This window comes from Prenolepis imparis, unplaced genomic scaffold (assembly GCF_030444845.1).
Source record: "Prenolepis imparis isolate NDT839.2.m4 unplaced genomic scaffold, iyPreImpa1.0 SCAF_10, whole genome shotgun sequence".
Lineage (NCBI taxonomy): Eukaryota > Metazoa > Arthropoda > Insecta > Hymenoptera > Formicidae > Prenolepis > Prenolepis imparis.
The window spans coordinates 4576012-4590404 of NW_028141168.1; the positions used below are offsets into that span (position 1 = coordinate 4576012).

General features: G+C 30.8%; 3 protein-coding genes across 3 annotated transcripts; 1 reads left to right on the plus strand and 2 right to left on the minus strand.

Moving 5' to 3' along the window:
* The first annotated feature begins 6829 nt into the window (after positions 1–6829).
* Csn3 (COP9 signalosome subunit 3) lies at positions 6830–13308 on the plus strand. Its single transcript, XM_083047836.1, has 5 exons — positions 6830–7095; positions 7562–7819; positions 8052–8776; positions 9911–10175; positions 13174–13308. Exons 1-5 carry the CDS (start codon positions 7041–7043, stop codon positions 13212–13214), a joined length of 1344 nt encoding a protein of 447 aa, XP_082903962.1. The 5' UTR covers positions 6830–7040; the 3' UTR covers positions 13215–13308.
* Positions 11072–11949, minus strand: Nrk1 (nicotinamide riboside kinase). The gene has a single exon (XM_083047837.1). It carries the CDS (start codon positions 11727–11729, stop codon positions 11139–11141), a length of 591 nt encoding a protein of 196 aa, XP_082903963.1. The 5' UTR covers positions 11730–11949; the 3' UTR covers positions 11072–11138.
* On the minus strand, positions 12150–13743 carry LOC145941645 (uncharacterized). Its single transcript, XM_083047839.1, has 4 exons — positions 13497–13743; positions 13285–13383; positions 12590–12750; positions 12150–12402 (listed from the first exon to the last, which is right to left on the minus strand). Exons 1-4 carry the CDS (start codon positions 13558–13560, stop codon positions 12283–12285), a joined length of 444 nt encoding a protein of 147 aa, XP_082903965.1. The 5' UTR covers positions 13561–13743; the 3' UTR covers positions 12150–12282.
* Between the last annotated feature and the right edge of the window lie 650 nt (positions 13744–14393).

A 14393-nucleotide genomic window follows, 5' to 3' on the forward strand; every position in this document is an offset into this window, starting at 1 on the left:
CCAAAAATTCCACGCTCGGTATCGTACAGTTATTCTCTATGAAATTCCACCTCGCGGCTATGCCGTCGACTGCCAAATCCAATGGGATGTTAGTGAATAGAGAGACCACATTCAGTGAAATAAGTTCACAATTGTCACCAATGTAAGTTCCATCGAGTTTGTTGACCAGTCGAAAGCTATTCTCCACTGTCCGCCACCGGGGTTGCGTTCGGAAATGTCACTGAGTGCATTCCCTCTCTTTCTATATCATTTCTCTCTCAATGATATAGAAAGAGAGGGAATGCACTCGGGTGACGTTTCCGAACGCAGCCGGGACCGACTTGTATATGATTTTGTGGAGGAACGTCGCAAGACGGTGCAGCGGCGTGTTCAGTGAGGAGACGATGATTCACGATATTATTTCACTTTGTCTATTTAGTGGGGTATCGATCGGGGGGCTCACGGCTTTTGCGCTGCGTGCGGCAGTATGTAGATTCCCCATTATAATTTATTGTATTAAATTTACTGAAGAAGGTCCAAAGAAAGGACCGAAACGTTTAGATTTAATAAATTTGTTATTCCAACAAGTTTGTTTTTAGTATTTGCGTACCTACACCCTACGCGTGGCTCCATATAGCCTCCTTCTGAATTTGTAATTTATCAATGCAGGGAGCCTACATTGTTGACTTATTAAACAGTAAGAAAATAAATACTAATAAAAACTTATAAATAAAAGTATGAATATATTTTTATATCTCTTTTATAATTTACATTTTTTTTATAACTGTGTTTACATAAGCAGTGTTAAAAATAATATTATCTGGAAATTATCTAGATAAATCGCCTTTTAGTTTTATCTTTTATCTAGATATGTTTAAAACAAAATCATCTTCAGCTTATCTAAGATGAATTTACATATTTTTATTTCATCTTTATCTAGCTAAGTTTAAAATCATCTAAGCACAACACTGCCTGGCAACTACGATGATACCTTCATAGGACAGAAATCTTATAGAAAAGAATAAAGGGAGGAAGGGAAAAGTTGGAAATATCTAATTAAACACTTATTGCAATACGCATCTGAAGAGGAAGTTCAGAATAGAATAGAATGAAAGAGAATTCGGAAAGAGAAATCCCCTATCAGAAATCCATATATTTTAAGAAAATCGAAAATAGAAAATAAATTATCCTCCTTCATTAAATAAATTTTTTTAGATGATAAAATAAATCATGAATTTTTAAAAAGTCACTTTTCAAACATCTGATGTTCTCAAACCTATTATGGTTTTCTGGCCCCCAAATTACCTGGCAACTACGATGATGATCTCATCGGGCAGAATTCTTATAGGGAAAAAGTTGGAAATATCTAATTAGAGACTTATTGGAAGACGAGTGGCCACTGAAGAGGTAGTTAAGAATAGATGAAAGAGAATTCGAAAAAAATCCATATTTTGAGAAAATCAAAAATAAATTATCCTTCGTCAAATAAATTTTTTTAGATGATAAAAATCATCATGAATTTTTAAAGAGTCACTTTTTAAACTCTGATGTTATCAAAGTTATTATGTTTTTGGGTGTAGGGGGGGGTCCAAGTAGATTGTTTTTAATTTTTATATGGAGGTTTCTGCAATAAACAGCTTTTCCTCGTTTTATTAATATTTGACTTTTTTAATATGGTTATTTTAAGGCTCCTGAGTGCTCACCGCGGCCATATTGGAATCGTGACGTCAGAAGCGAGAAAACGCATGCTATTTTTTTTTAGATGCCATTTCTAAATAAAAACATATTTGCATAAAATAACACTTAAGATCTCTTTAATACACTTCTAAAAAACGCCGAAAACTATTCTTTTCCCTTGACAGTCAATCAACAACCCTAAAATGATCGAGATATCAGACTTTGACATGCGGAATGACTGCGCATGTGCAAAGACCAGAAGGACTGGGCCTCATAATATTTACATTTTACAGCTGTTGATTGATTATAAAGGGAAAAGAATAGTTTTCGGCGTTTTTTAGAAGTGTATTAAAGAGATCAAGTTGTTATTTTATGCAAATATGTTTTTATATAGAAATGGCATCTAAAAAAAATAGCGTGTTTTTTCTCGCCTCTGACGTCACGATTCCGACATGGTCGGCAAGGTACTAGGAGCCTTAATGTAGAATTTTTCAAGGATAAATATATGAGAAAATAATTTAAAGGTTAATTTGTTATTTTTTTGTGTATTTTTAAGCCATACAAATTTAAATTTAAAATAAAAATAAACTTTCCAAGTAGCAAACTGATATGTCATTATAAACGTCAAACTTAAATGTCGAAGCAACATAACGCTTGCTATTTGCTGACTGAGTTGTTATGAAAGAACAAGAACCTTTTGAATAATATTATCGAGCATGAGAGTTATTCAGGTAGAGGAGGCGCTTAGCTTCAAATTCTGAGTTTACATGACAAAAGAAACAATAGAGCAGAAAACCTGTATATTGCATCACTTTTGCAGTAAACAAAGTTAAGGCCATCGCACATGGATTTCCGTAACCGTAATCATAAGACGTAATCACAAGCTCGAGAACCAATCAAAAACTAGCTTTGATCTAAATTATTCCGTAAGATCAGAAATAACCATAATCTTAACACGTAACATATGAATTTCAGTCGGTTGAAATTTTTACGTACGAAGAATTGTATACATATATATATGAGTATTGCTACTAAAAGGTTATGGCACATCTCTATTCTTCTACTCGATTTATGTTTATTGCATGACATATATGTATACATATATATCTGATTTATGTATGATTTGATATTTAATAATTTTAAAGAATATTAATATGTAATATATATAAATATATACACATATTTTAGACATAAAATAATTCTTACGTTACGTCTTAAGCCTAGTCTACAATAGAGTCGTAAGGTCGTAAACGTAAGAAATTGACCAATCACAGTCGATTATTCTCCTCGAATTCAACTGTGATTGGTCAATTTCTTACGTTTACAACCTTACGACTCTATTGTAGACTAGCCCTTATGCTTATACGGTTACGGAAATTCGTGTGCGATGGCCTTTATCACATATAGAGCAATATGGGACGGATATTAAAGATACATAAAGGATTTCTGCATTAATCAGTGCATATAGATATTATGTTAAAAATGTGAATATAATAATATAGAATATATAGGGAATGCGAATATTATTTGATTTTTACAAAATACACTAATTTACAAAAAAAACAAACAAAATTTTTTTCAAAGAAAATGTTTTAAAAATTACTTAATTTTGAACATCTAAAAAGTATGTATTTTCTATTTTTTTAAATAGAGATGACTATATTATTGCAATACAAAATTTTAAAAAATTTAAATAAATATCTTAGCGTCATTAATAAACATAATGAAGTTAAATTGTTTTTAATTAGAAATGGAAAAATTTTTTCTAAAAGATTATTATCATTCTAGAGTACAGCGAAAAAAAGAAATCATTATTTTAAACTCTTTTACAAAAGTTGAAAAATTATCTTGATTATTTCCTTTATAAATTAATTGATAGAATGAATTCACTAGCGTTTATTTCTCCGAAATTCATGTTTTCTTCCTCTTTAATAAGTAAAATTCCCATTAATTGAAAAACTAACATTATAATAAAAAATGCTGTTCTAGGATTATGAGATTGCCTTTTACATTTGATCAGCAATAATGTCTAAATCCATATTGTTTAAATTTATAAGTTAAAATATATTACTATATTTTTGATTATAAATTATATAAAGCTGCATATAACACATATAATTCCTATATACATTTATATTTTATATTTTTATATGTTCTTTCTTATTATTATACGTTTTACATTTAATCTCTGTACGTGTTCCTAAGGCCCTGTGCACAATAGAAAAAATATTAGGAATAAATATTAAATATTAGGAATAAGAATTATTTTAAAATAATAAAATCGGAAAAACTCTGATATAAAAATACAAATTCGGGTATAAAGGACTCTTATTAGTTTATTAGACCTTACTAGTCCTTTATACTCGAATTTGTATTTTTATATCAGTTTTTCGATTTTATTATTTTAAAATAATTCTTATTCCTAATATTTTAATATTTATTCCTAATATATTTTTTCTATTGTGCGCAGGACCTAATTCCTATATAATAGATATATTCCAAATATTTAATATATCCCAGCAAACACGAGTATATAACTGTTATATTGTCATAATAAAACGAAATGTAACACGCAATATAACACGAATGTACAAGGTTATATACACGTTAGTAGTAATTTCCTACTCATATATATTACAGTTATATAACATTAATGTAACACGTAAATAACATGTTATATAACTTTCTTAAAAATTATATAATATTTACATAACATGTATAAAAATTAGTTGTAATTTCCCATTTATACAAAATTGCAGTGATATAACATAAATATAGCGCGGTATAAATTATAAAATTGTTATATACATGTTATGACATGCAAATATGAAGTTAGGCGCATGTATATGTATATGCGTATATGACAAAAGTACTTACAATTAGTTCAATGTAATTAAATAATAAAATTTAAATAATTTATTTTATAAAATTCTTTTATATTATTTTTTTTTATTTTTATTTAAAATTAAATTTTATTTATATAAAAATAGTAAACTTTACAGCCTAAATATTATAATATTATAAGCGATTTTTTCTCATTCGGACATTTATTTGTCCGCTTTCTAAGTTTTTGATCAGTTCAATATCTGAATTCTCTATTGGGATATATCTCATGTTATATTGCGTGTTACTTCTAGATTATATAATAGTTATATTCTGTGTTTGCTGGGATTATATACTTATTAAATAATAATAGGCTCGTATAAATTAACAAATTATTTGAGAAGTGAAATATTATTTAGGCCAACTAAACGAGCATTAAATCTTAGGTTGTTATTGTCTATTTTGAATTTGTATTATTATTAAAAAATTCGTATACGTTTCGACTGTACTCAGTCATCTTCAATACCAAAATAACAAGAGTCATAATAAAATCAGTGATTTACATAATAAAAACATATAAATCTGCGCAAATAGGAACAGCAAAATAACATGTTCTTACATAAGTGTGATCTTTAAAAGAATAAAAACCATTGATCTACTAACGGTAAGCAGAAACATGCGTTGACATAGCAAAAGTAATAACGAGGTGTCTTTTCGTAATTATAAGACATTATATAATTGTGAGCAACGGACTGTAGCCCGAGAATAATTTAAATCACAAATACAATTTTAGAATAAAGTCAAGATAAAAAAACAGTCGCTGGACAATGAGTTTAAATGAACAATTGTTAACAAAATTCGTCGTTGGTAGGCGAAGAATGTGTTGGTCAATTTTCTTATCGCGTCAATTTGTTCTTATGAATCTTATACACAATTCTATGGGTCCGAAGTTGACAACTGCACAGATAGTTACAATTGTGCTGTGGAATTGTTTAATGATCTTTATATATTAGGAAATTCAAACAGTCAAATTATATTATATATACCCCAGTGAGCATTATTGAGAGGAAGAGCTCTTTAAGAGAACTTTTTGAAAACTTCATTAATTTTTCTCAAAAATGATATTAGTAAGTTATCTTTTTATAAGATATCTTTCAAAAGAGCTCTTTAAGAGAACTTTTGAAGACCTTATTAATTTCTCTTAAAAATGATATCAGTAAGTTATCTTTTTGTAAAAGATATCTTTCAGAAGAGCTCTTTATGTTGTCTATTCATAGATGTCTGTAGAGTCTCTAGCAAGCGTGCTATTTTACGAACGCCGCACATGGGCAAAGCCACATATATACGTGTGTGAACTGCGTGCTCTGAGTTGAATTTCAAGGAGATAGCATTTACGTTCTTCGATATTAACGTTTAATCTTTCTTTCTTAAATTATAAATATTATTAAATATGTATTTGAGCATAAAATAGAGATTATATATTTTCATATATATTTTTGATATTTGTTCTATGTTGCCTCTATATCCAACCAAAGAAGTTGGGTTATGTCTGCAAAAAGCACGTTGCAATCATAAAGTTTTTTTTATTCAAAGTCTATGGGCATTTTGAAACCTGTTTTAATTTTAATAAAATGTTATAAAAGAAATGTATACTAATAAGAGTTATATTTTTTTTTAATATAAAAATATGTAAAAGTATAATACTACAAATAGCAATTCTTAACGGTAACTTTTTTTTGATATTTAAAAGAAGTCAGATTGTGGAATTCTTTTAGATGTCGTTTATGTGATGTCTTTCTTTCCTCTAAAATCGACGCATTGGAGGACTTATTGATATCATAATATTATCATTTTGATGGAGTTATCGGAAGTCCGACTCTTAAACTTGAGTACTTTATGAATTTCTTTTGATAACATATTGCTCACTGGGACGCAATTACTTACAGATTATTGAACAATTATATAAAAGTTCGTTTGTATAGCGGTATTATGTGTATGGTTGAACGTATTATATACTTATTTATTATTTATTTATTATATATTTATATATTATATATATTTATTCTTATTTCTAATATTTTTTCTATCTATATACAGGGTGTTCCGTAAGTCGAGATAAATCGCTCGGGAGATGGGGGAACCAAAAACAAGAAAGAAAGTTTTGATACAAATATAGGTCCGAAAATGCGTTGTTTTCAAGTTATCGCTATTTTTATGTTAAAATTTGAAATTGCGCTTTGCCTTCGAATCTTTTTGTCAAAATTGAAACATATGAGATGGTTTTTATGAGTTTCAAAACATAACTAAAGTTAATCAGTTCCTTCTGTCTAGTAGACACGTGATTGGTAGAGCTCTTCGTGCGCATGCGCGTGTTATAAGAGAAAGAGACCTTCAAATTCTACATTCTACCCTCTCGCTAGAGATCCTCTACATCCCCCTCGTTTCAATACGCGTTCGTTTCGCTCGCGACTTTTGTCATCTCTGTAAATAAAGGCGATCGTCGAGACCCGGAGCCGGAGCTGAACTTCGAAGGTGATGACAAAGGAGCATCCGTTGCAATAATGGCATCGGCATTGGAGCAGTATGTAAATAACGTTCGGACGCTCTCTAAACAAGGTACAGGTTTCCGATCTTTCCCTGCTGTCGCGAAAATCATCGCGATTTTAACCTCAACCTAACCTCAACCTCGAACGACGTGTAAAGCGCTACGGGAATGGAAATCATACGATGACGCACGAGGTTATCTATATACCTAAATAGAGACAAAAGAATTGGAAATGTCAGGAAAAACTCGGTTGATGTCAAATATTTTCATAAAAAAATATCACTAGTTGTGAAACATCGTTCTTCTTAAAAAAAAAAATATATATATATAAAAAATAGGTTTCTCAGATTTTACGCGTCATTATTTCGTATTTTTTATTAATTAAAAATATTTAGGCTTAATGGATTGGATTAGGCTTAATTTTTTGGAGCATCAAGATTATATGTTTTTAAAGTCCCAAAAACTTATTTGACAACCAATCATGTAACATTGTGTTTCTTGCTGGAAAGCTCCTATATAACCTTATGTGTGTTGCAGGCAATTTCAGGGAGCTGTACGACATCATAAGCAAAAGCTCCGAACTATTAACAAAGAATGGACAACACTTGGACAATGTTTTAGAAACATTAGAGCTTCAACAGCACTCGTTAGGTATCTTGGCGGTACTTTGCGCAAAGCTTTCATTGCCCAATTCTAATGGGAATAACCCAGATGCGCATAAAGTATTGTTCAGTCAAGTGCAGGAGTTCATTATTGGATGTAATGGAGAGCAAGTTAGATTTGTACCAGATATGTGTAAGTATGTCAAATCCTTTTTTACAGACTTGATCATCATTATGTTGTAATTCTTACATAGTTGAATATAACTGTAATTAGGATAAATATCTATATTGATTTAAATATTTAAAAATATTTCGTGTGAAAATTTTAGTCGAGTTTTCCTAAAAACATTTATAATGTTAATTTATCATTCAATCATATTTATTCTTTATCGTTATATGTGACATTAATAAAATATATATTACAGATGCGGAGTTATGTCATCTGTTCACCCAGAGTTTGATGGAGTTGAAGACCCCATTACGGGGAATCGATTTGTTGCGTCGTGCAATACGCAAGATACGATTGTTCGAAAGTCAGCTGACCTCGATACACGCTGATCTTTGTTTACTATGTCTTGTGTCCAAGTGCTTTAAACCGGCGCTCGAATTTCTTGACGTAGACATCACGAGCATCAGTCAGGAGGGAGGCCAATTCGATTCGAAATACTTTCTACTGTACTATTATTATGGTGGCATGATATATACAGTGCTGAAGAATTACGATCGGGCATTGTATTTCTTCGAAGTGTGCGTGACGACGCCCGCGATGGCCGTCAGCTACATCATGCTAGAGGCTTATAAGAAATACATTCTAATCTCGCTGATATTACATGGAAAAGTGTTCAGCCTCCCGAGGTACACGAGCCAAGTGATCAATAGATATATCAAGCCGTTGAGCCAACAATATCAGGAATTGGCTACAGCCTACCTGGTCAACAGCTGCGAGGAGGTGCAGAACATTATCACCAAGTATCAACAAGTGTTTGTGAGAGATCATAATTTGGGGCTCGTGAAACAGGTGCTCGCTTTCTTGTATAAGAAGAATATACAAAGGTTGACGAAGACTTTTCTGACACTTAGCTTAAGTGATGTCGCGAGTAGAGTTCAGCTATCGGGGCCCGCCGAAGCGGAAAAATATATTTTAAGTATGGTGAGTTTCATGATATGAACAGGGTATCTACTTCCTGGAAAAACCGGAGATTGTTAAATCTTGAAAAACTCAGGAATTCTCAGATTTTTTTCAAAAATTGTGTCTGATAACTTTACTCTTATTTAGCACTTAGTAAGATAAGAAACATATCTTTGCAATATTTAAGTTTTTATTAAAATCTCATGTGATTTTTATTGACGATCTCTTTTTAAAATCAAATTTTCTTATTTTATCTGAAACTTTAAGGCTCCTGGGTCTCGCCGCGGCCATGTTAGATTATGACGTCAGAAGCGAGAAAACACACGCTGAAAATTCTTAGAAGTCATTTTTAAATGAAAAGATATTTCAATGAAACACTATTTTAGATGACTTTAGCACATTTTAAAAATACCTCGAAAACTATTCTTTTCCCTTGATAGTCAATCAACAACCGTAAAATGATCGTGATATCAGAAGATTTGCCATGCGGAATGACTGCGCATATGCAAAGACCAGATGAACTGGGTTTCATATTACAGTCATTTTACAACTGTTGATTGATTATAAAGAGAAAAGAATAGTTTTCGAGGTATTTTAAGAGTGTGCTAAAGTCACCTGAAGTGCTGTTTCATCGAAATATCTTTTTATTTCAAAATGGCATATAAGAATTTTTCGCGTGTGTTTTCTCGCCTCTGACGTCACAATTCCAACATGGTCGTGAGAAGCCATGACCCTAAGGCCGGGTCTTAAATTTTTGAAATAATCGACTGTGTTGGTCAATTTTCTTACGATCTACGATTCTATGTAGACCCGGCCTTGAAATATTCTACATTTATTAGAGCTCTCATAAATATTTCGATAAATTTGGCACATTGATTTTGCTTAGCAAAGATAAAATTAGTAAACTTACTTGAAATAAGATATTATTTTTTTAGCAAGCCTGAAGTTTTACTTTTTGCCATCTCTATCTTTTCAATCACATATAACTGAGATTTATTTTTATTTACAGTTTTATATTAAAGAAAAAATCAATTCTAACATAAATCAAAGAGTTTGTCCCTAAGGATTTACTAGGAGCACTCTGCAATTTACATAATTTAAATAATTTAAATTTATAATCATTCTTATCGAGGTTTTTATATTTTTAATTTTCAGATCGAGGACGGCGAAATTTTCGCGACTATTAATCAGAAGGATGGTATGGTTGTGTTTCACGATGATCCTGAGAAATACAACTCGCCTCAGATGCTGGCAAACTTTGAGAGGGAAATGGCAGCGTGCACGAAATTAGATAAGCGAGTGCTGGAGATGGAAGAGGAGGTCGTTCTTACGCCGCAATATGTTCGTAAGGCTTGCGGACAGAACGATCAGGACGATCAAGCCGCCGGACCTGCACCAACGAACGTTACGAATGCACAAGGTCAAATTAAACAAAACACTTATTCTATGTAACATATATACTATGTCGTTGTGTGTTATCTTTATTAAAAAATTACAAGAAATTATGGGAAATCTTGTTGAGAGTCAAAACTTCAATATATGAAAACCCGGTTTTTTTCGGATAGTAATTGCAGAGAAATATTCTTGCATTCGACGTGTCGCTTATTTTGTAGAAATATTTATAGATAATAGTTGAGTTAAATTATAATAATACTAAATGATTTTTTTTATTATTCATAATCAGTTTCGAATAATTTCAGTCATTTATATCAGAATTTTTGCAAGTTGAACATATATAATTTAAAATTAAATTTTTACAACTTATATTTTTATGAAATTATTATAATTTTTTTATAAACGACATATTTTCACTGTTATAAAATAATGGATTGTTTGTTTTGTACAAATAATTTGAAATTGCTAGTTAATTTGCCATGTGTCCGAAGCAGATTTTGTTATTATAATTAATACATACATATATGCATATTCCAATTACGGAAATTAATATATTTTGTTGGGAAAACTCTTAAAAAATATGAAATAAAATCGAGGCATAGAAGCAGTTGCAGATGTTATGAAAAGGAATAAATTGCAAATGAATTATAAATTGTATGGTAGACGAGTGTAGAACGTAAAATTCAATTTTACATACATACATATTTACATACATGCATATTTACAAGTTGATCGGCAAATATTATAGGAAATATTTTAAAAGTAAAATATCTTACTTGAATGGAAAAGAAAACAAATCTTTAGAGAAGAATATTTTTGGCAACTTTTTAATTTATGTGTGCAATAATACACATCTTCACAATATGAAATCTCTACAATTTCCACTTATTTTCGGGATGTGTATAAAAAAAATCTCGTAAATTAATAGTACTTATTTAATTAATAAAAATTTCATCGTTATTACATAAGGCTGTATTGAGGTACAGTTTTAAGATAATCGATTGATTTCCTGGGAAACTGTCTCATAAATTTCTTCCATATTCTTAGATCCATCAATAAACGTTACAGTCTCGTGCAATTCGCTCTTCTGGATAACTTCATTTTTATATTTTACATATTCAGGCCAGACCACCTTGTCGAAGTATCCAGGTACATCGGGTGGATCGTACGTACGATTTTTTCTTCGCTCCCAACATTGTTCCTTCGTCAACATAAAAAAATATTTAAGATCACACAGATCCGTGATATCTTTGTGTCGGAAGAGCAAGAAACCGTCCAGTATCAGTATCGTCTTCTTCGAAGCCGCATCTTCTTTTTCACGAGATTGAAGTATCCTCATAACATCGGAATGCATTCTCTGCATATCCAGACTCGTTATCAGGTCCCAATTAAAATGATTTAATTCCTGTATCCTAATGTGACGCGGATCGTTCGATGGCAAAAAATAATCGTCTTGACGCACCATAATAGATCCTGGAAAATTGTTGCGGATTTTATTAGCTAAGGTGCTCTTTCCGCTACAGGTTGCCCCGGATATGCCGATGACAAGCCACTGGTTCATCTTTTTATTACTCAGCATATGTTAGAAATATTGGAAACAGGAGACGCTATCTTGTTGAACAATTTAGAGCAAACATGGAATGATGTAGCATCGATTATGTAACTTAGATACTTATTATCACATGTTTTATATCACGTGGGTCTTAGCTGTATGTGTGAATTAAGACGTATCGTGATAATAACAGATGTTTGCCAACATTATTTGGGATCCTGACAATTTTCCATTATTAAATTGTCACTCCAGCTTATCTGTCTTATGTAGGGACAAATATGGTTTCACGTGGTATATAGTAAAGAGTATTAAACCGCCGATGAAAATTAAACCGAGGCTCGCTGGAACCATCAGAGCCAGATCATGAGAATAAAAGAGAAATCTGAATCTGTCGTCGTCAATGAATGGCAGACCAAGCACCCAAACAGTATAATAGAGAAATAACACAAATGCCAATATTAATATCACTTTTCCCTTCTGATGATCACTATCAAACATTGTTGATTATGATTCTATTTTAATTTAAAAAAAACTGGTCGCCTATTTTTTTATTATAGTTTAATGTCACGATTGATAATTACTACTGGACATATTCCTGTTCAAACTTCTTAAAGTCCTCTTCAGTGAAGGCTGTCTGCTCTGGCTCTTTAGGTGTCTCCTTCTGTTGACTATATCTTTTTCTGACAGCACGATGCAATAACTGAAAAAAATCATTATTTTAGAAATTATTTAGAGATATTTCAAAATATTGTATGTTTTTAATTCTGTATTGCTCGTAATGTTTATTGTATAAATGTATTTCAGTTTTGTCTAACAAATTCGAGTAAAATGATATAGTGTGCAAACATTGGAGGATTAATAAAATGCAATTGAGAGATTTCTCATACTCTGTTTGCTGTTTCAGGATTTAGACGATTTTTGCTAAGTAAAAGAAGTTGTTGCACATTTTCTTCAGTAGGATCTCGTCGAGCAGCTATGCATTTCTGAGTCTCGTAAACAGTAGTTTTGCTAGATCGAGCCAAAACCTGAAAAAAATCTGTATCAAAATCTGAAAAAAAAAAGTATTATTTTATTTTTAGTCACTTATATCTATTAAATAATTTAATAATAGTATAATAATATAATATGAATGTAGTAAAATATATGTAACAGTAAATAAATAATTCAATGTAACATAATATAGTTTCATAATAATATACAGGGTAATTCATTTTAATCTTAACAGGCAAATATCTCGAAAAATACGAAAAAATGTTTCATACAAAAATTGTAGGATTCGACTGCAAGGTCAAGGTCAGGTCACCATCAGATGTCCCCCTCGAAATCCTACAACTTTTGTATGAAACATTTTTTCGTATCTCTCTCATATTTTTCGATATTTGCCTGTTAAGATTAAAATGAATCACCCTGTATATACATATATTTCATAATAGCGAATTTTATGGACGAAATAAAAATTTTTTTTTTTTAGATTGTGCAACCAGCTCTAGGACTAGAGAGTTAACTGCTTGATGGCTATGTTGTTTTGTAGAGTGGGTAAAAGGAGTGTTTTGGATTAATGATGATTATTATTATTATTAACCTGTTTTCTCGTGTTTGGGGACGATCCTGTGTTTAGTGGGAATTAGATCCAACACTCCTTTATATCTGGTGTCTTTACGTTTTTTTCTTTTCTTTTGTTCTACAAATTATTTCATATATATAAAAATTATGTATTTCATATTATATATAAAATATATTTTTCTATCACATTGATTTTCAAACATAACACACGCGGTTTCTCAATAAACTAACCTTTACGTAGATCTTTCTCGTAACTTAATAATTCCAAGCTTTTATACACGAGTGAATTAGACATTTCTCGGTAAATGTTTAGTTTGACCAGCTTACTTTTTGACAAAAATACATTTCATTCGAAGAATATTAAATCTGTTCTTTTCAGCTGAATTGGCTGCACCAGTTTACGAATTTATCTTTTTCCCACATAAAGGCTGGTTCACGGTCATAAGCCCCGATGTCCACGATGCTAGAACCAGAGAGAAGACTGAGAGACGTCACGGCCCGGTTTTAGGTGATCCCTGAAAGCGATACGCCCTCTGTGGACATAGAAAACGTGGACATGAACTACATAGCCAATGTCCACGAATGTTCTCAGAGGGTAACGTATCTCGCATATATTATGTATCTCAAATTATAGAATAATGATTTATTAAATATTAAAAAATATATTTTTTTTAAGGATTATTATATGTATAATTTAGAAAGAATATTTAAAATATTTATAAGTTTATATATATGTATATATATATATATATATATGTGATTGACAAGTATGTGTTATCTTGATTTCTTATTGATGTTACTGTATAAAAATATCAGCTGCATAAAGAATAATATAAAGAACTTATGAATAACATATAAATAGCTCAATGCAAGGTGTTCGGTCTATCACCCTGAAAACTCGAGTTCAAGTCTATCGGTATATATATATATTTTTTTATATTTATTATTATTGGAATATATAGAAATTATTAAAAATATATATTTTTAAAGGCGATACTTAAGAATTTTTAAATATTGAAAATATTTCAATAATTTTACAACTACAAACACATTGTATATATAAATGCAAAAAATTCGGTAAATAAATTAATCCAGTAATAAATCTATCTCTCTAAATCAGTAATCAAT

Coding starts and splice junctions, on each gene's coding strand:
- Csn3 (XM_083047836.1), top strand. CDS start 7,041: ATGGCATCGGCATTGGAGCAGTATGTAAATAACGTTCGGACGCTCTCT. Junction 7,820..8,051: donor TAGATTTGTACCAGATATGT/GTAAGTATGTCA, acceptor TATATATTACAG/ATGCGGAGTTATGTCATCTG. Junction 10,176..13,173: donor GAACGTTACGAATGCACAAG/GTCAAATTAAAC, acceptor TTTTTTTTTTAG/ATTGTGCAACCAGCTCTAGG.
- Nrk1 (XM_083047837.1), bottom strand. CDS start 11,729: ATGCTGAGTAATAAAAAGATGAACCAGTGGCTTGTCATCGGCATATCC.
- LOC145941645 (XM_083047839.1), bottom strand. CDS start 13,560: ATGTCTAATTCACTCGTGTATAAAAGCTTGGAATTATTAAGTTACGAG. Junction 13,384..13,496: donor CGAGAAAGATCTACGTAAAG/GTTAGTTTATTG, acceptor AATAATTTGTAG/AACAAAAGAAAAGAAAAAAA. Junction 12,751..13,284: donor CCCCAAACACGAGAAAACAG/GTTAATAATAAT, acceptor TTTTTTTTTCAG/ATTTTGATACAGATTTTTTT.